This window comes from Chelonus insularis, unplaced genomic scaffold (genome assembly GCF_013357705.1).
Source record: "Chelonus insularis isolate UGA/USDA-ARS -01 unplaced genomic scaffold, ASM1335770v1 contig_94_pilon, whole genome shotgun sequence".
Classification (NCBI taxonomy): domain Eukaryota; kingdom Metazoa; phylum Arthropoda; class Insecta; order Hymenoptera; family Braconidae; genus Chelonus; species Chelonus insularis.
The window spans coordinates 1,365,992-1,391,312 of NW_023276783.1; the positions used below are offsets into that span (position 1 = coordinate 1,365,992).

General features: G+C 30.8%; 7 protein-coding genes and 1 long non-coding RNA gene across 11 annotated transcripts in view; 4 read left to right on the plus strand and 4 right to left on the minus strand.

The window, feature by feature from the left end:
* Positions 1 to 96: 96 nt before the first annotated feature.
* LOC118072761 (adenomatous polyposis coli protein-like) lies at positions 97 to 4,885 on the minus strand. Its single transcript, XM_035092863.1, has 3 exons — positions 4,249 to 4,885; positions 555 to 4,174; positions 97 to 465 (listed from the first exon to the last, which is right to left on the minus strand). Exons 1-3 carry the CDS (start codon positions 4,679 to 4,681, stop codon positions 238 to 240), a joined length of 4,281 nt encoding a protein of 1,426 aa, XP_034948754.1. The 5' UTR covers positions 4,682 to 4,885; the 3' UTR covers positions 97 to 237.
* Positions 4,886 to 5,123: 238 nt separating this feature from the next.
* Positions 5,124 to 7,264, minus strand: LOC118072833 (fidgetin-like protein 1). Its single transcript, XM_035092965.1, has 2 exons — positions 6,967 to 7,264; positions 5,124 to 6,892 (listed from the first exon to the last, which is right to left on the minus strand). Exons 1-2 carry the CDS (start codon positions 7,116 to 7,118, stop codon positions 5,188 to 5,190), a joined length of 1,857 nt encoding a protein of 618 aa, XP_034948856.1. The 5' UTR covers positions 7,119 to 7,264; the 3' UTR covers positions 5,124 to 5,187.
* A 4-nt stretch (positions 7,265 to 7,268) lies between these two features.
* LOC118072834 (protein arginine methyltransferase NDUFAF7, mitochondrial) lies at positions 7,269 to 9,141 on the plus strand. The gene is made up of 4 exons (XM_035092966.1): positions 7,269 to 7,876; positions 7,969 to 8,358; positions 8,428 to 8,541; positions 8,606 to 9,141. The coding sequence occupies exons 1-4, from the start codon at positions 7,574 to 7,576 to the stop codon at positions 9,134 to 9,136; spliced, it is 1,338 nt and encodes a 445-aa protein (XP_034948857.1). The 5' UTR covers positions 7,269 to 7,573; the 3' UTR covers positions 9,137 to 9,141.
* A 296-nt stretch (positions 9,142 to 9,437) lies between these two features.
* LOC118072889 (fidgetin-like protein 1) lies at positions 9,438 to 10,166 on the plus strand (the record flags this gene model as incomplete). Its single annotated transcript, XM_035093046.1, has 1 exon — positions 9,438 to 10,166. A coding segment is annotated over one exon (711 nt), but the record flags the coding sequence as incomplete, so codon positions are not given.
* A 57-nt stretch (positions 10,167 to 10,223) lies between these two features.
* On the minus strand, positions 10,224 to 13,693 carry LOC118073032 (CWF19-like protein 2). Its single transcript, XM_035093316.1, has 3 exons — positions 13,507 to 13,693; positions 13,236 to 13,430; positions 10,224 to 13,147 (listed from the first exon to the last, which is right to left on the minus strand). The coding sequence occupies exons 1-3, from the start codon at positions 13,588 to 13,590 to the stop codon at positions 11,051 to 11,053; spliced, it is 2,376 nt and encodes a 791-aa protein (XP_034949207.1). The 5' UTR covers positions 13,591 to 13,693; the 3' UTR covers positions 10,224 to 11,050.
* Positions 13,694 to 14,276: 583 nt separating this feature from the next.
* On the plus strand, positions 14,277 to 17,958 carry Diap2 (Death-associated inhibitor of apoptosis 2). The gene is made up of 8 exons (XM_035093318.1): positions 14,277 to 14,774; positions 14,872 to 14,992; positions 15,421 to 15,633; positions 15,713 to 15,891; positions 15,986 to 16,171; positions 16,248 to 16,390; positions 16,545 to 16,762; positions 16,841 to 17,958. The coding sequence occupies exons 1-8, from the start codon at positions 14,277 to 14,279 to the stop codon at positions 17,029 to 17,031; spliced, it is 1,749 nt and encodes a 582-aa protein (XP_034949209.1). The 3' UTR covers positions 17,032 to 17,958.
* The window catches only part of LOC118073038 (uncharacterized), a 35,270-nt gene continuing 25,694 nt past the window's right edge, over positions 15,746 to 25,321 (minus strand). Inside the window, exons 3-4 of one of the 2 annotated variants that reach the window (XR_004691062.1) lie at positions 15,981 to 16,163; positions 15,746 to 15,886 (exon numbers count right to left, since the gene is read on the minus strand). This is a non-coding gene — a long non-coding RNA (uncharacterized lncRNA). Of the gene's footprint in view, positions 15,907 to 15,980; positions 16,164 to 25,321 lie in introns of both variants that reach the window. The other variant, XR_004691063.1, reaches the window with a different exon arrangement.
* Positions 19,038 to 23,434, plus strand: Diap1 (Death-associated inhibitor of apoptosis 1). 3 transcript variants are annotated; one of them, XM_035093321.1, is made up of 3 exons: positions 19,038 to 19,097; positions 21,085 to 22,023; positions 22,201 to 23,434. In XM_035093321.1, exons 2-3 carry the CDS (start codon positions 21,133 to 21,135, stop codon positions 22,495 to 22,497), a joined length of 1,188 nt encoding a protein of 395 aa, XP_034949212.1. In that variant the 5' UTR covers positions 19,038 to 19,097; positions 21,085 to 21,132; the 3' UTR covers positions 22,498 to 23,434. The 3 variants fall into 3 exon arrangements, with proteins under 3 accessions (XP_034949212.1, XP_034949214.1, XP_034949213.1); XM_035093323.1 differs by lacking the exon at positions 19,038 to 19,097 and adding an exon at positions 19,791 to 19,864; XM_035093322.1 differs by lacking the exon at positions 19,038 to 19,097 and adding an exon at positions 20,255 to 20,995.

The window sequence follows — 25,321 nt, forward strand, 5'->3', positions numbered from 1 at the left end:
ATGATAATGTTATAATTCAATTATAATAAAATAAAGGATAATATTTAATATTTTTAAAGATTTATTAGTTAAACAAAAAATTATATTTAAGGCCTTTATATTTTATTCATTAATTATCTTCTATAACGTAAAAGTTATTAAATGGAGGGAAGAAATAATCACAATTTTATGCTAACAATATAGGAAGCAATGGAATAAAATAATATATATGTATTTACATGGCTTTCTTGTTTAATTTTATGTCGAACTTATCGTTAAATTACTTATTTCTGAAATTACTGAAAAATTGCATGGAGTATCTTCTGTTGCGAAATTCCAAGTTTCATCTCTTGGTGTTATTGGATCTAATTCTTTACTTTGTTGAACTATGTGATGAGGAGAACAATTCGTTGATTTTGAAGCTGAATATAATACTCTGAAATCCTCTTTCGGCATTGGGGAGAACATTTTCGTTAAATTTGATCCCTGAAACAAACAAATAACAAAGATTTTTAATTAAAAGTTGTCAATTATCAACAGCCATTATCATTTTTTATATTAAAAAAAAAACATACTTTAGGCATTCCCGATTGAATACATTGAGCCAAAATCATATTTTCTTCATCTTCTGATAAACTCAAACTATCTTCAGATCGTGGTGATTTCAGTTCATCTCCTCCAGAAACTTCAAACTGTTCATTAAAGGTATCGGATTGTCTGGAAGTCGAAGCTTTAGTTGAAGCAAGACTTAAGCGTCCTTTAGGCATTGCTGATTCAATGCATTCAGCTAAAATAGCATCATCATCCGAATGATTCGGACTGTCATCAAATGAATTATTCGAATCGTCATCACGGCCATCGACAGTTCTAACTAAATATTCGCAACTATTTCTTGTCGCTGAAGAACTAGAATTCTGTGAAAAATCATTAGGCCGAGAAAGGAAGACTTGGGAATTTTTCTTGCAAACTAAAGATATTGGGCTGACTCGTTTAGGCATGGCAGATTGAATACATTCATCTAAAATTTGTTCATCATCTCCTGATAAATTTGAACTATCGTCAGAAAGATCGTTTTGTACATCGTCAAGATTTTCAGGCTTTTCAAAATCTTCTAAGATACTGGGCATAGAAAGTGCTGATAAATTGGATTGAGAACCAACAGGTGATATGTCTGCTGGAGTATCTTCTGTACAATAAACATGTACAGTATCTGGAGATGTTGAAATATCCAGAGTGGTTTTAGACCTTATTGGAGATAAATTGGATTGCTTCATTTCACTAATGTTAATATTTTCTAGTCTATCTAATGTAGAACTCGTTTGATATCGAATTAAATTGGACACAGACGTCGAGGGAAAAGATTTAAATTCCGTTTTCTTTACACTCTGACGATATCGATTATTCTGCATTCCCATATTAATGCAAGCAGCCAAAATATCCTCGTCTTCATCCTCTTCATCTCCATCACTTACTTGTTCATTATCTCGATCAGTTTCAACCACTTTTTTTGGATGAGAACTTTCCTCCGATGATGCAGCAGGAGATACAGCTACTGGATGCACTTCGGCTTCTTCTATATCATCAGAAGTTTTTAAATTTACTTGGTCGTTACTTGATTCTTCTGGAAATTTAGGCTCATCGTCGATCGTTAAAGAACTTAAACTCGTTGCAGCAGAAAATTCGATTGGTGTTGATTCTTCTTTAAAGGCCGCTGTATTATCTTCAAAAACACTAGGTTTAGATTTTGTATAAGAAAATTTATTAAAATGACCTAAACAACGTTCTTCAGTTGCTCTAGGTGAAAAATTCATAGGCTTATTGCTGTGTGGTGGACTTGGTGGTACAGTTTGAGTTGGAGAATCTGGTAATTCACTAGGAGAAACAATACCACTAGTTCGACGACTAAAATCACTAATAACAGAACTACGATCATCGTTGATTGAAAACTGTTCAAAACCACTTAAAGATCCTAAGGAAGAACTTCTGGAAAACATTAGTGGTGTTTCATCAGTGTAATGATTTTCTCCACCAAAAGTCACTACCTTTGCTTCTTTATCTGAATTTTTTTCTTCAATACTTTTATTCTCTTTATCTTCAACACTATCTAATGCTGACTCAGTGTTACTTTCGTCTTCTGTTGGTTTTTGTTTAAATTCTTCAACTTCTTCTACATTTGGACGATCATCATTCTGACCACCTGATTCTAAAGAACTTAATGAATTCACTCGTGATACTATTCCAGGTGTTCCTTGCTCATAGTAATCAATTTTTTCTTCTGAGTTATTTTTACAAAGATGTGAATTTTTCGTTAATATATGCTGTTCATCGCCATGATTAATTTCTTTATGCTCTTCAATCGTTTCATTAATTACCTTCTTACAAATTTTTCCACTTATATCCAAATCTTTAGATTCTTCTAAGCGTAAATCAGACATAGATGTTGCCGTAGAAAAATTGCAAGGCGTCTCATAAGGAGTTCCTTCAGTATAATAAGTCTTCACAGTGTCTTCTGATGATCCATTAACTTGATAATAATTATCATTCTGTTTATCTTCTTCATCTGTATCATCTTCAGCATAACGCAAAGAATAATCTGTAGGCTGATCTAAATCAGTTTCTGCATAATCTCCAAGCATGCTTGAACCTTCTCTAAATTTTTCTCTTCTAGACTTCATCTTCATTGATTCTTCTCGTTTAATAGCACCTTGCTCCATATATTTTTTACTATAATCAATTGGTTGATCTCCTTCTTCATAGGAAGTATTTCCTGAACATCGTCTATCGTAGAAAGTTGAATCTACCGGCGATCCTTTACGTCTTTCTACAGACTTATCATTTTCATCACCATTTCTAGTATCATCATCACAGCTTAAAGGACTTATAGGGTGTCTAGAAAAAGATGCAGGCCAAGATTTATTAGAGAGTGATCTTTTTTCTTGTTCTTCAAGATCAACTTCAACAGATCTCGATCTGTAATTAGTTCCTAACATTAGAGAGCGATTTTCTGGATGGTTTCTTATTCTCATTATTTCAGATCTTGATGTTGGTATATTATATGATCGTTGGAAGCTAGATTGAGATAAATGAAATCCATGAATACTTCGAGCAACCAAAAGATTTCTTAGAGTAGCACTTGCACCCATGGAAATCATTTTATGCTTTGAATGTACCAAGTTTCTGAGAATAGGAACCGTTCCTAATTCCCAAAGAGTTTTTTGATCTTTTGGACAACGAGCAGATAAATTCCAAAGTGTTCCACAAGCATTGCTCACCACTGTTAAGCTGGGAGAGCTTAATAATCTAACAAGTATATTGATAGAATTTTTTTCTCTTAAAATTTTCCGATAATTTTCTTCCATCGCCACATGACTGGAAACATTTCTCAGAATTCCTCCTGCATTCTCTACTATTGCTAATTTATTAGACGGTGACTTAAAGCTTAATAAGTCTACTAAAAAACTGAGAGCACCATCAACATTGCAAATATCTGCTTTATTCGTTGTGCAGTGAGCTGATAAGTTCCAAAGTGCTGACAGAATTGATTTCAACGTTAATTCATGTCTACTGACCATTGCAGCCTTAGTGAGACTTACAACAGACCCCATTTCTCGTAGAATTTTTTTAGAATTACTGTCAGCACGCCAGGATAAATTTCTTAGAACACTAGCGGTATATTGATGTAAATCTTCATTAGCACTTTGAAGTTGTGCGACCCAAACTTTAATAAATCCACTGAACGAACAAAGAAGACTTTTATTTTTACTATCACCATATGTTAAATTAGTTAAAGTCATTCCTGTGTATTTTCTTAAAGATAAACAATCAGTATCTGTAGTATCTGATCCATGAACTAAGTGGTCTATTTCAATTAGTTCTGCTATTGCGTGCAAACCTCCCAGTTGACACATAATGTGTCGATATCTTTCTGTGTATGAAAGTTTCGTTAAAATAAAAATGGTAGAGACTGATTGCCGATGGCGATCACTAGTTTCTTTGGAACCTGTGTCACCTATTCTCAGTGCTTGACTACAATCTCTGAGTTGTTCAATTAATTTTAAAACTTGAAGTTCTTGACAATTAAGTTTTTCATCTTGAGTAGCTCTCACGATATTATTAAGAGCTTGAGAAGCTCCCTTTCGGATTGATAAATTGTGTTCTGGTGCGTGGATTAGTTGAACAAGGAGTGGAAGACAACCTGAAAAATACATTTATTAAAATTAGAAGACTTGATATAAAACGGTGAATAAAATTTAATAAAATTAAATTTACCTGATTGTCTCATAGCAAGACAATTTTCTACAGTATTACTAAGTGATAATAAAGTATTACTCGTATCTTCTCTTCCCGTAGCATCACCCAATAACATTCCTAACAAGCTATAAATTACATCGATCTTAGGATCATGATTTTCTTCACTTAGGCATACATTTTCTCTCACATTTATTCCAATACTTGTATTAGATTTAAAACTTATTACACTAGCAACGATTGCTGAATTATCGTTCAAATTTTTTCTGAACTGTAGACTATTCCATATTTCTGTTTCTATGGGCCATGCTCCATGATATAAGGAAGGTAATTGTCGTTGTTGCAAATCAGAAATAATATTGGAAGATATATTTTCTTCATTATTTAAAGATTTAGAATGGCATTGATTCATTGAATTTGGTCCACTTTTATTATCTTTTTCATTCCATGACATTTTAACAGCTCTTTATAGTGTACTCTATTTTCTTTATTTTTCTAAAAATACTTATTGTATTTGTTGTTTTATTTCATTGTTGATGAGATTTTAACACTTTTTTATAATTGCTATGTTAGAATTTTATAATATTTTGTAAATAAAACTATGAACTGATTGACTACTACTAAATAACAACTAATAATTAACATTCAGAATGTTTATCAATCAACTTGATAGGTTATGTTATAACAAACGGAAAGAAATGACAATGTCAAGGATAACAGAGACGCGTAGCGAGTCCTCGTGACACTAAAAAATTTCAAAATGAAATTTCTAATGAGTTGTCTGAACATTCTATCAGGAACAATCGGAAAAATCAGATAAATCATCATAAATGATTGTAGATCATTGTAAATAACACTGAAAATAAAATGCAAGGATTTATAAAAGTGTAGTTTATTTAGTTTTATAAAAATATAAAAAAAAATTATTTAGTTCTATACAATTATTAATTAATATACATATTATTTTGATTTATTCTCAGCAGTACCACTGCCGTAGGTAGCATCCCATTGAACATAAACTCCAAGGTCTGCTTGAGAAACACTTGGTCGAACTAGACATAGAGCATTTTCAAAATCCTCAGCCGTAACACATCTAACATCTTCCTTACGAATATTTTCTAACTGCTCAAAAGAAATACTCCTAATTGGGCCCATACTAGCTTCCTTACATAAATTCGTCATATCTGCACCAGAATAATTTTCAGACATGGCAGCAATTTTATCAATATCTTCATTAGTAAGTTCATGTCTTTCATTAGCTAATAAGTTCTCCACAATCTGTCTTCTAGCTTCGAATTCAGGCAGAGGAACATATAGCCTTTTAACAAATCGTCTTCTCGCAGCCTCATCAAGTTCTTGAGGCCGATTAGTAGCACCAATAACAAGAATTCTATCTTCATCTCCTGTTGTAGCACCATCTAGTTGAACTAGAAATTCTGTTTTTATTCTTCGAGAACTTTCATGTTCAGTTTCAGATCGCTGAGTCAATAAAGAATCAATTTCATCTATAAAAATTACTGAAGGTTGATGAACTCTTGCTACGGCAAATAAAGCTCTAACCATCTTTTCACCCTCTCCAACCCATTTTGATGTTAGCGAGCTGGCTGATATTGAAAAAAATGTTGATTTACTCTGAGATGCAATACACTTGCCTATCAGAGTTTTTCCAGTACCTGGAGGTCCAAAAAGTAACATTCCTTTTGGGGGACGACGAAGTCCAGTAAAAATATCAGGACGTAGCATTGGAAAGACTATAATTTCTTTTATAATTCTTTTAGCATCTTGAAGGCCAGCTACATCATCCCAAGTTACTAAAGCTCCTGAATCCATAATTTCATTGGTTATTAACTCAATCATTTTAGGATCAATATTTTTCAGTCGCTCATCTTCTATGTCTGTTGATTTTTCAGGCTGTTTATCTTCTTTTTCTTTCTCACGCTTGAATGGATTTACATACTGAGAGTTAGCACTTGGTTTACCGCCTAGTGTTTTTTTATAACTCTTTTGCTGTGAATTCAATTCTTTAGCTGATTTGAATGGAACCAAATTCCTGCGATCTTTCTGGAGATCATCATTTTCTTCTTCATCGTATTGATTCCTATTGAATTTAGAAGACCTTTGATGGGAGTTTGTAAATTGTTGAGACTTTTCTTGTCTTCTTTCATCTCTCAAATCCTCATTATAATCTTCATTATACGGATGTTTGTTAAATTTAGAATACTTTTGATATAAATTTGCAAACTGTTGACGTTTTTCATGCTTCTTGAGGATACTTTCTGCTGTTGTGGCACTTGGAGCTGTTACAGCAGCAGTTCTTGATGATGAAGCAGCTGAAAAACTACTTTTAGCATTTTGAACATCTTGTACACGACCTTGAGATACTTTCCTACGTCTTGGAGATTCTTTTTTTCCATTCCAATATTCCATTAAATCTTCAATGTCACGATCTGTGAGGTCGATATCCGTACAACTTTTTGAATTGTCTGTTTGACAAGGTAGAGGCTTGATAAATTGGCTGATATCATCGATATGCTTTATTCCTGATTCAAGAACTATTTTCTTTTCAAAGTCTGGATTATTAGTCGAATAATGGCCATGCTCTTCCATTAATGTTGAATATTCATCTAAAGCATGATCCATTAGTTGCATAGCTAATTCATCAGATCTGAAAGAAAAATATATATGAAAATTACTGAGTTAAGTAAATAAACAATAATGATTGCAAACAGTTATTATTACTCTCTCCTTGCAACGTGATATTTCATTGCCATTAATATTCTAAAAGTATCTGCAGGATCATTGTCTCCAGAGAACTTTACTTCATGATATGCTGCTAAATAGTCAGTGACTAATGAATTTTCCTCTTCTGTATTTGTACTAGTTGATTCCATAGTTAATTTACTTATAAAAGTACACTTTATTTAAGAAACATTAACAAAGTTTATTTTTTGATTTTTAATACTTTTGGATTTGTTGACATGTGTCATACTTATATCAGCGTAATCGGTGTGGACAAAAGGTTAACTTCGCTATGTATCGCAATTTTGACAGTTGTAGGTGGCGCAATGATCCATAATGGTGATAAGATTTATTAAAACGTGAATTAATTCGTCAAACTATAATAATTTTTTTCGCAAAAACTATCAATTTGCAAATACAAGTTCCCATATCAGTTGTTATTTTTTTTTTTTACATATTATATATCCGGCTTCACCATAAGTAACTGTGCACCCAGTATTTTTTTTTCGTTACCATATTATAGAAGAGATTACTCCAAAACGATTGAAAGTGTTTTTTACAAACTTTTATTAATATAAAAATAAAAAATATTAATGTATTAAACAATATGTATACATTTGCTAATCCCATTAAGAAAAGACTTTTCATCAGTTATCATAATAAATTATTTTATAAAATTACAAAGATATTGGGTATTAATTTTTCTATGTCATGTATTCATAATAAAGATGAATTTTCGATTTCAAAACATCTTCAAAGCAAGATCAAAGCATGTGGACCAATAACTGTTGCAGAATTTATGAAAGAAGCTTTGACAAATCCTGTAGGTGGATATTACATGAATAAAGATGTTTTTGGAAAAACTGGTGATTTTATAACTTCTCCAGAAATAAGTCCACTCTTTGGAGAAGTATGTTTAGATATATTTGATATGTAAATATTCTTTTTGTTTGCAAATAAATATATCTCAACTATCATAATATAATTTCTTTTTAATGGTAGATGATAGGAGTTTGGGTATTGAATGAGTGGAGAAAAATTACTAAAGATGATTTTCATCTTGTAGAACTAGGTCCAGGTAGAGGTTCATTGACTAGAGAGATTTTAAAAATTTTTAAGCGATTTAAGATGCTTGAAAAAGTATCTGTTCACTTGGTTGAAGTCAGTCCTGCTTTATTAGATATTCAAGCAGAACAATTAAGTGTTACTTTGAAAGAAACACCAACAGTAAGTGATACAAATGGTAAACCATCAATTTCACATTATAAAGAAGGAGTTACTGCAGATGGGACTAAAGTTTTTTGGTATCGTGCAGTAGAAGATGTTCCTAAAAAATTCAGTATTTTTGTAGCTCATGAATTTTTTGATGCGTTACCAATTCATAAATATCAGGTAATTATAATATAAATTGAATTTTACCGATACATTGTATTGTGTATAATTTATTATTTGTTTTTGTAGAAAATTAAAGGTTCTTGGCGAGAAATATTTATTGATATAGATCCTAAGAACGATGATAAATTTCGTTACGTTATATCAAGCTTCCCAACACTGACTTCAAAATTATTTATCACGGTAAAAAATGTTCTTATTTCCAAACGAAACTTTGAATTCATTTTATGCATAAAATATTTGTTAGGAAAATGAACAACGAGACCACGTAGAAGTTAGCCCTCAAACTTTAACCACCGTGGATTATTTAGCACAATTTCTCAAAGAAAATGGAGGAATTATGTTAATTGTTGATTATGGTCATATTGGAGATAAAATGGATACTTTCAGAGCATTTAAAAATCACCAACAACAAGATCCGCTTCTTAATCCTGGTTCAGCAGACCTTACAGCGGATGTGGATTTTAGTATGATAAAAAAAATTGCAACGAAGGATAATAGAACAATAGTTTTTGGTCCTACAACGCAAAGGAAATTCTTATTGCAACTAGGTATTGAAGTAAGATTAAAAATGCTTCAAAAAATGACTGATGCTCAGAGGAGCCAATTGACATCTGAATATCGAATGCTTACGGATCACGATAAAATGGGCGAATGTTTCAAAGCTATGGCTATTTTTCCCGCGGTATTGGAACAACATTTAACAATGTGGCCAGTGGCAGGATTTTATGAAGAAAAAGAGCGAAAAGAAAATAACAACAAAAATCAAAGTGAATAATTATTTTGCAGTGTTAATTCATTTTATTGTTTTCTTTTTCATTAATTACATTGTTGTATGATTATTTAATTTTTTACAATTTATTATAAAATAAATTATGCTAATTCATGAATTTGTTAATTCATTATATTGTCATTTAGCAGTTTCCAATTCATATAAAATATTTTTGAATTACACTTTTGTTTATAGATAAGAACTTATACACTATTTTTAACATCGGAATATACTTATTTAAAAAAAAATTACATTGAAACTTATAAATAATAGAAGTAGTATGTGTGTCAAGATATAAAAATAATATATTCCGACAGTTCATAGGCAAGAGGCAATAGCCTCTCAGAGTAAATCAACATTTTTTTCAATATCAGCCAGCTCGCTAACATCAAAATGGGTTGGAGAGGGTGAAAAGATGGTTAGAGCTTTATTTGCCGTAGCAAGAGTTCATCAACCTTCAGTAATTTTTATAGATGAAATTGATTCTTTATTGACTCAGCGATCTGAAACTGAACATGAAAGTTCTCGAAGAATAAAAACAGAATTTCTAGTTCAACTAGATGGTGCTACAACAGGAGATGAAGATAGAATTCTTGTTATTGGTGCTACTAATCGGCCTCAAGAACTTGATGAGGCTGCGAGAAGACGATTTGTTAAAAGGCTATATGTTCCTCTGCCTGAATTCGAAGCTAGAAGACAGATTGTGGAGAACTTATTAGCTAATGAAAGACATGAACTTACTAATGAAGATATTGATAAAATTGCTGCCATGTCTGAAAATTATTCTGGTGCAGATATGACGAATTTATGTAAGGAAGCTAGTATGGGCCCAATTAGGAGTATTTCTTTTGAGCAGTTAGAAAATATTCGTAAGGAAGATGTTAGATGTGTTACGGCTGAGGATTTTGAAAATGCTCTATGTCTAGTTCGACCAAGTGTTTCTCAAGAAGACCTTGGAGTTTATGTTCAATGGGATGCTACCTACGGCAGTGGTACTGCTGAGAATAAATCAAAATAATATGTATATTAATTAATAATTGTATAGAACTAAATAATTTTTTTTTATATTTTTATAAAACTAAATAAACTACACTTTTATAAATCCTTGCATTTTATTTCATTTACAATTTTATTTACAATGATCTACAATCATTTATGATGATTTATCTGATTGTTTTTGTGCAGTCTATCCTTTAGCTATAGACAAAAGCTTGAGAATTGGTTTCTGAGATGCGTCTCCAGGAAATTCAAAATAAAAAACTTCTGTCCAACCATCAGTACTATCTTCTCCAACGACTCGTTGAATGTATTTAGTTTTTTTTTACATTTTTCTTCAATTTTAGCACGACTTTGGTCGTCTTTTTTTTCATTTTCAAAATCTCGCCATGCTTCAAGGAGTAGAGCTCGGTTTTCTCGCTCTCCATTAGCTCGCAAAGCACCATTTCCTCTTTCAAAAATTCGCCTTGCTGCCACCACACTATCGACTTCTTCTTCCGAATTAGCATTAATTAATTTAAATTTAGCATATGCTATCCATATTTTAACATGAATAGTACAGTCTAATAAACGTTCAAATAGTTTTCGAGCATTTGCAGGCTCGTCTTGACTTATTTCGAAATCTCTGAGCTCGTAAATTGCACGTTTTACGTGCTGCTGAATATTAATCAGTACTCTTCTGATACCGACGAATACATATTTGACAATTTTATTTTTGGAGTGCCCCTGACGTGCAATAAGATCAAATTTGATTTTTCCTCGAGCGTCTAATTGAACGGCTAAATTGTTGCTGATTTTTTTCTCTTTCCATCCCATTTGTAGTGGGTACTGAGCTATGTACTGTGAAAGAATCATGAAATTACTTCTAGTTTCCGTGGTACCCATTTTTTTCTTTTTCCATAAGGAGGTATACTTGTAACCGAGCTAGCTAATACAGGCTTTAGTTGAAGGGTCATACTTTTTCCATGTTTCTGCAAAAGCTAATACTTTCTGCTTTTGTTGTTCAAATTTTTGCTTTCTCGGCTTTCTCCATATACTAGAGCCCAAATCAAGCATACCTCCAATAATTTCTTGAGCAAAATTTCTAGGGAATAGCTGTTCATCTTCAATTACATGAGCAAAACCTCCTTGATCTCCAAACTCAACAGCAAAATATGGCAAGCCTTTGGGAATAGCTTGCCTTATGTCTTTCTTATTTAATTCAACAACTTTTTTATTTGTTGACCATTCCATTTCGCATTCTAGTAAAGCTTTTTTGAAATACATTGGTGCCATACTACCCACTTCTTCCGGGAGTGATACACATTCTAAATGCATGTGAGGAAAACGATGTCGACCCATGAAAATTTCGAAGAACACAGGACATTCATTTCTATCAGTAAACATTTTAATTAAAGCTTTTTTAAATATTTTCAATTCTTCCCACACATCTTCATCTATCAAAGTTTGTGATGAACAATGATGAATAGGAGCTATCATACAATGTCCATTTGTTAATGATTCATGAGCAGGAAGACTCAAATAAACTTTAGATCCCATAGCGACAATCAAATGCTTTTGAATCGCACGTGAATCAATACACCAATGACAATTTTCTAAAGTCTTTTCCATTTTCTTATGTTCTTTAATTGCATGCATTTTATTTCTAAGGTCTTGTTTGGCATCACTTTCTTCATGGGTAATGCGTTCTTCAAATAACTCATCCATATCCATTTGTTTAGATGCCATTTTAACAAATGCTTTATCATTCTGATCTATCGAAAATCCTTTCTCTTTTTCAAACATATCACGTAGTGAATGTTTATCATCATCTGCAAAGTAACGAACTCTTTGTCCATCTTCATAAGAATTGATTTTCTTATTTTTTCTGCGGCCTTGTTGTGGCTCATTGTAACGACTTTTTGGCTCTAATGGTTTCGTCATTCCTTTCGAACTAGTTGTCGTTAAAATAACATTTTCTTCTACTCTCTTGAATGCTTGAGCATTGAGATTAGGATTATTTTTCTTCATTTCCTGGGCATTTTTTAATTCTTCTTTTAGTTTTTCTGCTAACTCTGTATCTCCCATGATTTCAGCTTTAACAATTTTAGCTGCTAGTTTATTTAATTCATCGTCAGATAAAATTTTAGGTGCAATAATTGGCGGCTCATCTTCTGGTTCCGAATTTTCCGACACACTAGAGCTTTCTGATCTTTCGCAAGTTGATTTTGATACTTGAGAATTAATGCTTTCTTCTGTACAGGCACTTTTTTCATCAAGTTGAGGTTTTTTCCAATTTTTTTTTGATAAACTTGATTTTTGTGCAGATAAAGATATAGATTGATTATTTTCTTCATCAGGTTTCTTAAACTTTAATTTTGTACTTTTATAGTTTTTTGTATCATCACGATAGCTATATCTTGATCTTTCCTGACTTCTAGATCTAGATTTGCTCCGATAACTACGTCTTGATCTTTCCCGACTTCTAGATCGAGATCTACTTCGATTTCTATGTGATTTATCATAGTTGTTCTTGTAATCTCTATGACTATATTTATAATTACTCTGAGTTTGCCTAGACCAATTTGAAGATCTACAATTCTTTTCAGCTTTTTCAATCATAGATTGAATAATTTCTAAAGAACCCCATCGTTCTTGAGCAATTTCCTCTAAACTTTTTCCTTCTTCTTGAGCTTGTTCTTGAGCCCTTTGAAGACTTTTTTTTAACCATGCAGCACTCATAGTTGTTGAATTTGTTTCATTCAAACTTGTTTCTTGCTTTGGTAATCCTGTTCCACCATTTTTCCAATAAGGATTTAATTCTTTATTGCTTTGGCCTGGTTTATCGAGAATACACGTGTCTTGATTTTTTGCTTTATTTTCCTGTAATTTCTTGTCACGAGAAGAACAGAAAAATGATCCAGAAAGACTCATCCATTCATCTCTTTGAAGTGGTTTTTCAGATTTGTTAGCAGCTGATGAGGAAGGTGATTCTTTTTTTGTATCCGTTGTTTTTTCTACCCATTCATCTTCATTTGAACTCTAAAATTATATATTAGAGCAATGAATGTAATGTTAAAAAAGTATGAATTTTAATCATGCTAGTGAGCATAAAATTACAAATACTTACATCGCTAGAACTCGAAGAGCTATGTTTTTTATGTTTTTTCTTTTTCGATTTTTTCTCTTTCTTTTCCTTTTTTCTTTTTTTTTTAGATTTTTCAGATGATAAATTTTTCTCCACTGAAGGCAGCATCCATTTGTCATCTCCGCGTAGTCTAGCCTTTTCTTTTTCAGCTCTTTTTCTGTGATATTTTTCTTCTGCCTAAAAAATTGATTCATTAGTTAATAAACATTTTTTTTGTATAATTGGAGTTGAGCTATTGTCATTTTTATTTTACCTCTGTTAATATATTCTCACGAGCCTTTTCAATAGCTTCTCTTTGAGCTGCTTTTACTCTTGCACTTTCAAATTGAATAAACATTTTGGTTTGATAATTTATGGACAATAATTATTAATTATTTAACTTATAAATTCACTTAGTCGTGTTGTTTGACATAAAACCTAATGCAAACGTTTTGAGGTTAGTTAGGTTAAGTTAGGTGTATTGTAAAAATTGTGCGCGCGCATCGCACTTTTACTTTATAATCATAATAATTTTATTCATATTTACATATATGTATATACACATCAACGCAAATAATATACGTTGACACATACGATATCTGTGTTGTATTGCTAGTGTTTGATATATCCTTACTGATATAATATCACAATCTGTCTTTTCCAAGTAATTAAAGACGTAAAAATTGACTTGTTGGCATTCCATTGATACATCAGTATTTGACAGTATTAATAAATATTTATAAAATTAGTGCAAATATGTTATTATTTGTGCAACGAAATAACCTCAACAATGCTAGATACGCAGCTGTGTATACAGTGATTTTTCCTAACCTTGATTACTATTATTGATGATTATTTAATGTTATCAATCATAAATTTATAAGAAAATATTAACATTACGTATAAATTATTTACATATATATTTATCTATACAGTAGAAATTTTTTGAATTTTTTTTTAATGACGAAATGAATTGACAACACATATTTATTTTGTAAATAGCGGATGAATATTTTTATTGATTGATTCGATACTCTTAACACTATGAACATCGAAGAAAATCGTCTTAGCACATTTGCAGGATGGCCAGAAAATGCTGCAGTGAATCCTTCAAGGATGGCGAAAGGTGGATTTTATTATACTGGTCATAATACAGATGTTGAATGTTTCTTATGTGGAATTGTTATTTCCGATTGGGATTACGGAGACCAAGTAATGGTTCGTCATCGTCAAGCTAGTCCAAATTGCCCATTTGTACAGGATCCTTCAGGAACTTGTAATGTTCCTATAGTAGAAGTATCTGAAAATATTAGAGTTCAACCACTTTCACAATCTCCAATTCCACCTCCAAGGAGAAGAACAAGAAGTCCAGAGGGTTCTCCAACTGGACGAATACCAGTAGTTTTAAGTCAAAATCCACAATTAGAGTATGGAACTTATGAGCAAAGATTAAGTTCGTTTCAAAATTGGCCATCGACTGCTGCAGCTTCTCCAGAAAGTTTGGCAAGAGCTGGATTTTATTATCTTCAACAAGAAGATATGGTAATTATATTATGATACGAATCCGTTTAATGCTATTTCATCATATTAGCTAATTTTTCTTAAATACTTTAATTAAAAAATGAATGATCTAATGTAGGTTCAGTGTGTTTACTGTAAAGGAATTATGAGAATGTGGGAACCAGGTGATGATCCAGATACAGAACACCGGATTGGCTTTCCTGATTGCGATTTTTATACTCATCAAGACTGTAACTCAGGTATAATAAAAAGTGCCAACATTTATTTAAAGTAGAAATATATATTAGATAATTCTGGTGTTAAGTATAAGTGACTTATTCTACGTAGAATGCTAAATATAATTACATTAAGCAATAGTAATGCTAAGCTAAAACTGTTGAATACTCATATCATACGAAAGTCATCGATTATCATTATAAGCGAAGTATTTTTTAAAAATTATTCTAATGGGATCAGGTATTATTTAACTTAACTTTAAATAATTATCCATTTGTACAATCCATCAGTAATTTATTCATCTATCTATTTAATTTAAATTGAATTTTTTTATCTTGCATAACTTGTTAGAATCGTTTAATTTTTTAATTTCAAGATCATTAATTACTATTTTATAGTAGAGTTGTTCACTATTATTATCATTTCTAACAGACGTAAAAATTATTTTTAGCTGTGACAACAATGGAAAAAGAAAAATTGGCAAATGTTACATTGCTATCAGGAACACCATCAGATTTGCATAAATTAGGAATACAAAAACATACTGCTCCTAAGCGAATGAAATATGCAACATATGAGAGTAGACTGAGATCATTTCAAGGATGGCCAGAAAATCTTCATCAAACGCCTGAGATGCTAGTAATAGCAGGATTTTATTATGTGGGTTCGTACTATAGCTCTTTGAGAGTTATTTTTTTTAAACATATTAACGATAGTTTTATTAAATTTAAATAATTTAATAGGTACAGGAGATCAAGTACGATGTTTTCACTGTGATGGTGGTTTAAATAATTGGGAGGCCGATGATGATCCTTGGACGGAGCATGCTAGATGGTTTCCAAAATGCGGATTTGTATCCATTGTTCGAGGACAAGATTTCATTCAGCACTGTCTTGATAATAGACCACCTTTAGACCCTATGGTTTGTATTTTATAACTTTACTTTGTATTGTAATAATGTTTTGACATATTTTACAATTATTTTTATGATAAACCACACTGTTTAATTACCATAGATATTTCTTGGAGTACCTGAAGACGGAGAGAATGTCACATCTTCGACATCTCAATCAACCAACGTTGCATCGAATGCTAATTCGAGTTCTATGGTAGCTAGTAATCTAAATTCCAATTCGAATTCAATTATACGAGAAGTTACTGACGCCGAGGTTGAAGAGCTTTTACATTCAGCACCTGCAATTGTAAGTCTTATTTAAGATTCATGTCACTGAAATATTTATTGACATATTTTATTTATTTGAAATTTTTATTTCATAGACAGCTTTACAAATTGGATTAAATCTAGGCAGAGTTAAAACAGCATTAAGACAGAGGATGGAAAGATTTGGAGTACCTTACACCAATGCAGATCAACTTATTGAGCATGTTCGTCACATACACTTATCGGAAGAGAACAACGGGTAACTGATTTAATTTCTTCTACTATTAATGATTATTTTAATCCAATATTTCGCTTAATCTCAAGAGTTTTTGATCTTGAAAGATATAAAATCTTCTCGATATCTGTGGCAAAAATGTAAGAGCATAATTAACTTATGATTTTTCAAAGTGTAGATTTGAAAGTAGTCAAGAACCTTCATCTGATTTGGCCAATTTATTAAGTCAAGCCATCACCGAACAATCTTCAAACAGATCTAGACCTTTACCACCGGTAACTAATGATCGATCAAGTAATATCAAAACATGTGTGATATCTAATGGAAAGGATAAACAGTTACCAAAACGACCTGATAAAGATGAAAAATCGGAAAAAAATTCATCTGATGGCCCCCGTAAGTAATAAAGTAATTTATTTTTTGTCTAATGAATTTGAATATAATTATAATATTATTGTATCATTTAAATGCTAGTTTCACTTGAAGAGGAAAATCGAAGATTAAAAGAAGCTCGATTATGTAAAATATGTATGGATAGAGAAGTTTCAGTTGTATTTTTGCCTTGTGGACACCTTGCTACATGTGTTCATTGTGCTCCATCTCTAAGAGACTGTCCTATGTGCCGTCAAGAAATTCGTGCGACAGTTCGCACATTTCTTGCTTAAATGATTGAATTAATTCGTTAATTATAACTATTTATTTTTCTTCAAATAGATTCTAATATTCATTATGATACTATTTGTTTCGTAAAATTTGAAAAATAAGTTAAATTAGAAAACAAAAATACAAATTATCAGAGTTACCAAAGAATCAATTTTAACATTGAATCGTAGATTATGAATATGAAATCGTTACATAATATTTCATTGATACCTGATTTCCTGTCGGTAGACCAAAAAGTTATCATGTAAAAATACATATATATGAATTGACAACTATATATATATATATATATATATTTAAGAGAACAAGAATAATTAATAGAAACAAAAAAAATATCATGTACAACAGTAATGCTACTTATTGTTTGTCAATTATTTCTCAAATTGTATTCTTTATTATTTACAATGAATAATTTACGAAATATGTTTTAAACAAATGTGTAATAGTCAATTAACATTCAATGCAAATTCATGATTATGAGGAAATAATTTTATTATTAATATTTATATTTTTAAATTATAAATTACTGGTAGAGCCAATGAAAACTTGTTGGGAAGTAATTTAAAATAGATGATATTTTAAAAATTCATTTCCGTTCAATTGAAATGTTTTATTTCAATGTATTTCCCAAAAAAACCATTTCCTGGTAACATTCATAATAATTCTTGCTTACAAATTATCTAATAACTTAATGATTCATAGTTCGAAGAATAATGAAGCATAGAATTAGATTTTTTATAGTTTTTTGTTTAAATTAATGAGAAGTAAATTATTTTAAAGGTTTTACTTAAATTTATCAGTGTATTATAAAAAGGTTTTAACTATTTGAAAGGAAAATTAAAAAATGTTAGTAAATGATAAACAATTGATCGAAAATCTGTTGAAAAAAATAACACTCCAAACATAAATATAATTTAAGTGTAATATAATAAGAGAATGTTGTAAATGATTGATAAAATAAATGGAAAATTTTATAATAAAAATTTGATTGAACAAACATTGTGTGATGATTGATGACGTGTGTATTTAAAACTTCTAAGTTTTCTCAGTAATGATTACGTTTAGTCAAGAGATAAATCGATCAGTTGGACTGTGACCAGCTGACATTGCCTTATTTTGCTTCATTTTCTAGCAGAGTTGCTGACTGTAAATTTTTGTCCAGTCATTTGTTCTTATTCCTCTATATCATATATAACTTAATTGTAGCTTAGTTAAGAACTGGTAATGTATTAATAATACCAAGAGCTTGATATGGGTATATTATTCTATAGTAGTGTGAATGTTCTACTTTTTCAATAAATTTATACATAATTCAAAAAGATGGATCAATGAAAATAGGGGTACGTGGCCTGCGTCGTAGGGCAAGCGCGTAGTATCTCGAGGGGTTGTTGATAGTCGTCTGTAAGGCTAGTTTTTCGCCCTTAGAAAAATTTATCCAGTCGGCCCTAGGCCGAATAATAACAAAGTCTATACTAGTGTAGACACAGCTGTAGTATGATAAAAATACAATAAAAGTGTTGCGTACATATAGTTACTATTTTCGTTTTTCGATTTATTAAAGGGAAGCAAAAAATAAAAAATGCAAACGTAATTTATTTACGTTGTTGTCGTGTTTTGTTACGGCTTGTGGCCTTTTTCCTGCGGCCTTACCTGAGCAGTTACGCTCGACGCTCTCTCAATAAAGTGAGAATAGAACGCTTGTGTGTCTGTAAGCTGGTGACTGTTCGTACGCCTACCATATTATATACCGAGTAAAGTCGCCATTACCAAAGCCTTAACATTTTTAGTGAGATGCAGAAGTTCGTGGTGCTCGAACTTGGTTATCGTTTCGAGTGAAACATTTTATCTCCATCTGCAATTCGCAGATTAATTTATAATAAAATGTTTTATTTATTTGGTTTATAATAACTTTTTTGTTGATATATTTATTATCTTATTAAGTAAAGTTTAAAAAGTTTTATCCGTGAATTCCATCGATATTTTTTTTTTATACTGAAAACATACATTAGTTCAATATAATACATTTTTAGTGCTTCGAATTTATTTTCAAATTCATCAAAGCAAAAACGTAAGTTTTGGTTATTTATTATTACAGTTTTTTTTTTTAAACAAACGTGCTATAATCATTGTTAATATCAATTTGTTTATTAAAAATGAAGATAATATGTTGAAGGATAAAAGCTGTTCTGAATCGAACAGTTCAATATTTTCCATAATTGAGTGATGTTGACAAAGAATTTAAAACAAAAAATCTAACGGATGTTCATTTTTTTTACGTCGTTCTTGAAGTTAATAAAAAAAACAGGGCGTGAGTAAATTTTACAAATAATAGTACGGGGGATCGTGACTTTGTATATGTGTGTAGTTTCTTTCCACACACACACAACCAATGATAAAGCAAAAGAATGAATGCCCTCACTACCTTAAATATTGTATCAACCACGTGTCCCCACCATAAACCAGAAGTTGGAATATTATTCCTTTGGTTTGTTCAGTTATATGTATGTGTAAAGTAGTCCCCGTACAAAGAACGGTTGTGTATAATACCGACTAGGGACTTTTATGTTATCTTTCTCCTAACCACACTCTTCCACTGTTGCCATGTGAGAATGAAAGAAAAAAACGAGAACAACATATGTGAAAGTTTGACATAAAAATTCTTAACAATACATTGATTGTATTTATAGACTTTAATTATTATTTCATTACAACAAGTCTAATTTATTTGTTATAGCTTCATTTCGATAATAAATAATCCAAAGTTTAAAGATAATAGTTATTTATAAAGAACTTAATAAAATAATAAACAAGTGGACATTAAACTTCTTAAAAATGGTAAATTAAAAATATTTTATTTGATAACCTTGACTTTTTTAAAATTAGTCTAATAATCTTATTCTAAGAATGAAAATACCTTATCGTTATCATAGACTGAAAGATAGAAGATTAGGTATTAGTAGTATCTTCCATCATTCTTGAAAGAGGCTTGGTAGTTTCTAGACAATTATATAGCTAAGTGATACTTCAACAACATTCCACAGTGACTGGTCTGACGCGGTTGACTTGATATTGGTACTGTGTGTGAGTGAGGTTGCATTATTCGTAATCTGGCGCCATACATACGCATACCAACATACTTATTTCCATATCTATATATACTCATATACATACATATAAAAAAAATATACATATTAATTTGCAATTAATCTTAACCAGTAAGTGGTTTTTGATATGTCAGACTTCAAAAAACATTGATTATTTTGAAGCTAGTTATAATATTAAAGTATTTTTTAAAAAAACATCTGGCAACGTCGCAGTGCAACCACAAAGAGCCTCAAGCAAAAAGAAAACGTGAGAGTAGGATAGACATAATGGCATCTTGTTCTTGAACATACTGGTTGGGGGGAACGTGAGAAAGAAAGATAGATCTCTTGTGTGGCATGAATACAGTTGGTATGCGTGTGTGGTGTTGTTCGACGTCAATCGTTAGCTTTAGAGGCCGCAGAAATGATCGAGAATTAAAATATGACCGAATATATTGAAAATATTTAGATGTGTTATATATCACGTCGGAATAAAGTGATCATTTACATACATTTGTAAAGTAAAGTTAGAATAATTACGATATTGACGTGAACACATACCGATTAGGACTGATTGCTAAAGACTGGTGTTTTATTTGTGTTGAAACTTGTGTGTGAAAGAAACACACACATAGAATCTTTTCTATATAATCTAATTCTTGTGAATGCAGCTGTTTGGATCTGTGGGAAGACTCTTTTGATGAGTAATAATGATAAATAAACAAGTACCGCGTGGGCTTACTTATGAAATCGCTTGTTAGTCTGAAAGTTATACTCAATATGTCGTTATACGTTGAAGCGAACATTTCGATAGTTTAACGGCTGATATTACAAATTTAATTAATTATTTATTATATTTATTAGCATAAAAAGTGAATTTAGGGTTAGTCGGTTGCTATGTTTATTCTTTTGTTCAAATAATTTCATTAATCGTCGACAAAATAATTTAATGATTGATTTTTATCATTACAGGAAACAAAATAAAAAATACCATACTCATCAGTAGACGTATAATAATTTATGAAACTTGGAAGTAGTTTTGAATTCAAGATGAATGATTGCATAGACCGTAAAACAATTCTGAAAGATAACCTGACATGTTTGAAGCCAACGGAAAATTCACAATCACAATTTCACCACAATCAACATTTACAACCATCCGACCAAATAGATGAAGTTGATAATCAAACACATTCTCCAAATTATCGTTATGAATCAGTTAGATTACAAAGTTTTACCAATTGGCCTGTTCCTTACATGGACCCTGCAAAATTAGCAGCGAGTGGTTTTTATTTTACCGGCGAAGGTGATTATGTAAAATGTTTTGAGTGTGATATTAAAATAGGACAATGGGTCGAAGGTGATAATCCAATGTCTGATCATCAACGCTGGCAGTCAAACTGTCGATTTGTTAAAAGATTACCTTGTGGTAATGTTCCTATTGATGCAAATGTGAGTGTTGATGAACCAGCAAGTTCAAGAAGTCGAGATGTTTGTGGCCATTATGATGACGATTTCAGACCGAATGCTGTGCCAGATTTCCGCATTGGAGATGGAAAAATGCAGTCAAATCCTGTGGAATTGGGAAGTCTAGGAATAGCGCATCCAAAATGTCCCGTTCATCCCGCATATGCTAGCTATGATGCAAGGCTACGAACATTTGAATCCTGGCCCAAATCTATGCTTCAAACGAAAGAGCAATTGGCTGACGCTGGCTTTTATTATACTGGAACCGGAGATCAAACATTATGCTATCACTGTGGAGGTGGTCTGAAAGACTGGGAACCTACAGATGATCCTTGGGTTCAACATGCCAAGTGGTTCAAGAAATGTTATTACGTTTTAATGGTCAAAGGTCAATCCTTTATCAACAGCGTCATAGGACAACCGATTACTCTACCTTCCCGAGAGGTAATTATCAATATTAATTTTATTATCACTTATCTTAAAATATTTCTAGAGTCAATATCATTAAAGTTTACCAATTTCAATATATTGAATGTGCATTTTTACTTGGTAACTTTTAAAATATATACTTCAATTTTGATAAGGATTGATAAAATAATTTATTATGTGCTTTATTTTCAGGAAACAATGAAAATGAATCTGCCCAGCTATATTGAAAAGGTCGAATCACCACCACCAAGTGTTGAAATTGAATCAGTAGCAACTGAGGCGAAACGAGAAATTAATGTCAAGGCAACTCCTAAAAAAGCATCATCAGATGATGGAAGAATGTGTAAAATTTGTTACAACGAAGAATTGGGTGTAGTATTTCTACCTTGTAGACATATGGTGGCTTGTACTAAGTGCGCGCCCAGCATGACAACTTGCGCGGTGTGTCGAGAACCCGTCACTATGACGGTACGTGCGATTATATCATAGTACCTTGCTACTTTATCACAACTCTTACCGTTTGTAACTCAAAAATTAAATAATTTTGAAAAATCTGAATAAAACTTACAAATGATACAAATTAATTGTTCAATTAAATAATAAATTGATAAATCATTTTACGCGTTATTTAGGCATTCTCAGTTCATGAAGGTACAATTTCGAAAAATTATCATCCACCATCTGCTTTCCAAACATTAAAAACTACATTAACATCTACATTTTTGATGAGATTAATATAAGAATTTAAATATTCAACAGCTGAATCGAATGAGCATTGTTGAAATTATTTTTTTTCTCGCGCTGAATTGTACCTGCATCTGAGAGTTGCTGCTATTTTTTAAGCCGCATTAAATATAAGTTAATAAATAAAATTGATAACAAGTGGAAAACACCCGTAATTAAATGCAAATTATTTGAAAAAAATTGCAAATTAATATGACGTCTAGTCATTCCAGAATTGTATTTTAATTATATAATCGTGAACTAGATCTAAATTCCAAGCATTTTAAATAATCACTGAGGAATGTAAAATGTTAATAACTAGAGAGACGATAAAGAATGCGGCTAAAAAGTATCCATGAAAGTAATGTGAATTATAACAACTATCATGGAGACATTTAATTTTTAAATTTTATATTTTCTTTTATAAATCTGAATTTTCTCCTTAAACTACGCACATTATTTATTATCGTATATGACGTTTCTTCTAAATTAAATTGTGACTCATAGGAGGAAGTCTGACTGGTTAAATCATGGTGGGAGCTTTTTAAGCATATAATATACATATACATACAAGCACATCCTACTCGTTAACATTATAATTTATCTTCAATAATGGTCGTCATAAGCAAGAAGTACGAATCATGTTACATAAAAAAAATGTGTCGTTACATTAAATATTAAATTTAAATCATAATTTGAAAAATTTATATTAAAAAAATTCATGAATCCCATTAAAAATCATTTTCATTACATACTTGATGGTGTATTGAAATATTTTTTAAATTCTAAAATTTTTTCATCAGTCACTGGATCTGTTCATATGAACTGATTACATCGTCATATTATGGATTTTACGTATCATGAATTAATTTAATTCATTGCCGTTCTCAATACTGAATTTATTATACAACAATGGTTATGAGAATCATAAATTTTATTTGTAATAAATTTTGTTCATAATTATTCATCGGCACTTATTAGTGCCTTACTGTTAATTATTACTTGTGGACTGAAATTCGACTCTTAGGAGTGTTACTAGGGAAAAGCAAATAATTATCAAAAGAATTTTATCGTGAGAAACGTACAGCGCGAGGAAAGTTCCAACTGAAAGCAAAATATAACTAAATTACCCGATGCAAAGGATTTCCTTTCTTTGTGGAGAAAATATTTAATTATTTTTTTAAGTGAATAAATGCAATTAGATTATGTATTTATATTTTTTTTTATTACAACTTATATAGTGAACAAATAATTTAAAGTTAAAAGTAATGGTTTTACTGTGTAAAGTTTTCAAGACTTACTTTCGAAATTATAATTACAAAATGTCTACAATTGGAACTAAAAATTTTTTATTTTAATTCATTTTTTTAGGATTTTACTATTTTAAGCCATGTAAATTTATTTAAAAAATTGCTTTAATTAATTGGAAAAAATAACAAGAAATTTAATTTCATTATTTATTTTGATTTATTTTGAAAAACAAAATTATTTTTGATCAGTTATTGAAAAAATATACTACTGATTAATAATTTATAATACGAATTATATCGTATATATAAATATATAATAATTAAGTATTAATTAAAGTTCATTTAACGATGCTTTACTTTCAGTATTGGTTTAAAATAATCTGCCATAACTATGAATTAATTTCCGAGGATTTTCTTAAAAATTATTTCTTAATTTTAATAGATATTTCATATTAATTATTTTGTGGTAGACGCATCACGACACTTTTACAATAATAAATAATAGTTATTCTCCTAACAATACAAATAATTATAGCATATCATACACAATAATATTTTTTAATGTCTAGAATGTCGAGAGTAAGTAACTATTGCAAGAAAATATATTATCTATTTAGAAAAAAAATATTAAAAGTACGTTGATTAATGATTAGAAATCGAGTTGCGTCTTTCAACAACAAAAATGATGAATCTTTTTATGTACAAAAAATTTTTTGATTCAACATTTAAACAAACTTATTCATTGTATTTATCATTTATGTCATGCATAAACTATTGTATAGTAAACATTTAATGCAAAAAATAAAATCTAATCGCTGAAAAATATACATTCGAATTTTTTTATGTATACATATTTTATTATAATAATAATCAGGGTCATTTTTTGTTCAACCTTTTAATTATTATAAAGTTATATAACTATTCAATATGGAGATATTGAGAATGAAGTAAATATTCAGTTCTCTATGTATTCAACTGGTGACCAACAATCTTTACTTTATATTTACCATGTACAACTAAAAGGAAAAAAAATCAAGGATTCAGAAGGCCCTTTGGACAGCACTCCAAGCATGTTTTTTGTGCAGTAAAGAAAATACGCATCGAGATGAACCGGTATCATGGAGCTGAGAGAATCTGTTTGGTCAGCCCTTACATTCCATTCTCGTGAGAACGAAAAGGGAATTGAAGTGTAGTCGTGTAACGATGAGAGCAGCCTCTCTACTCCGGGTCCATGTACTCTCTTGACTGAGTCCACACTTGGTACAATCTTTTCTACTCTCTCTTTCTCTTTAACTCTTTAACTAATTAGCATTATTTCTCAGCCAATTAAAATGCATTTT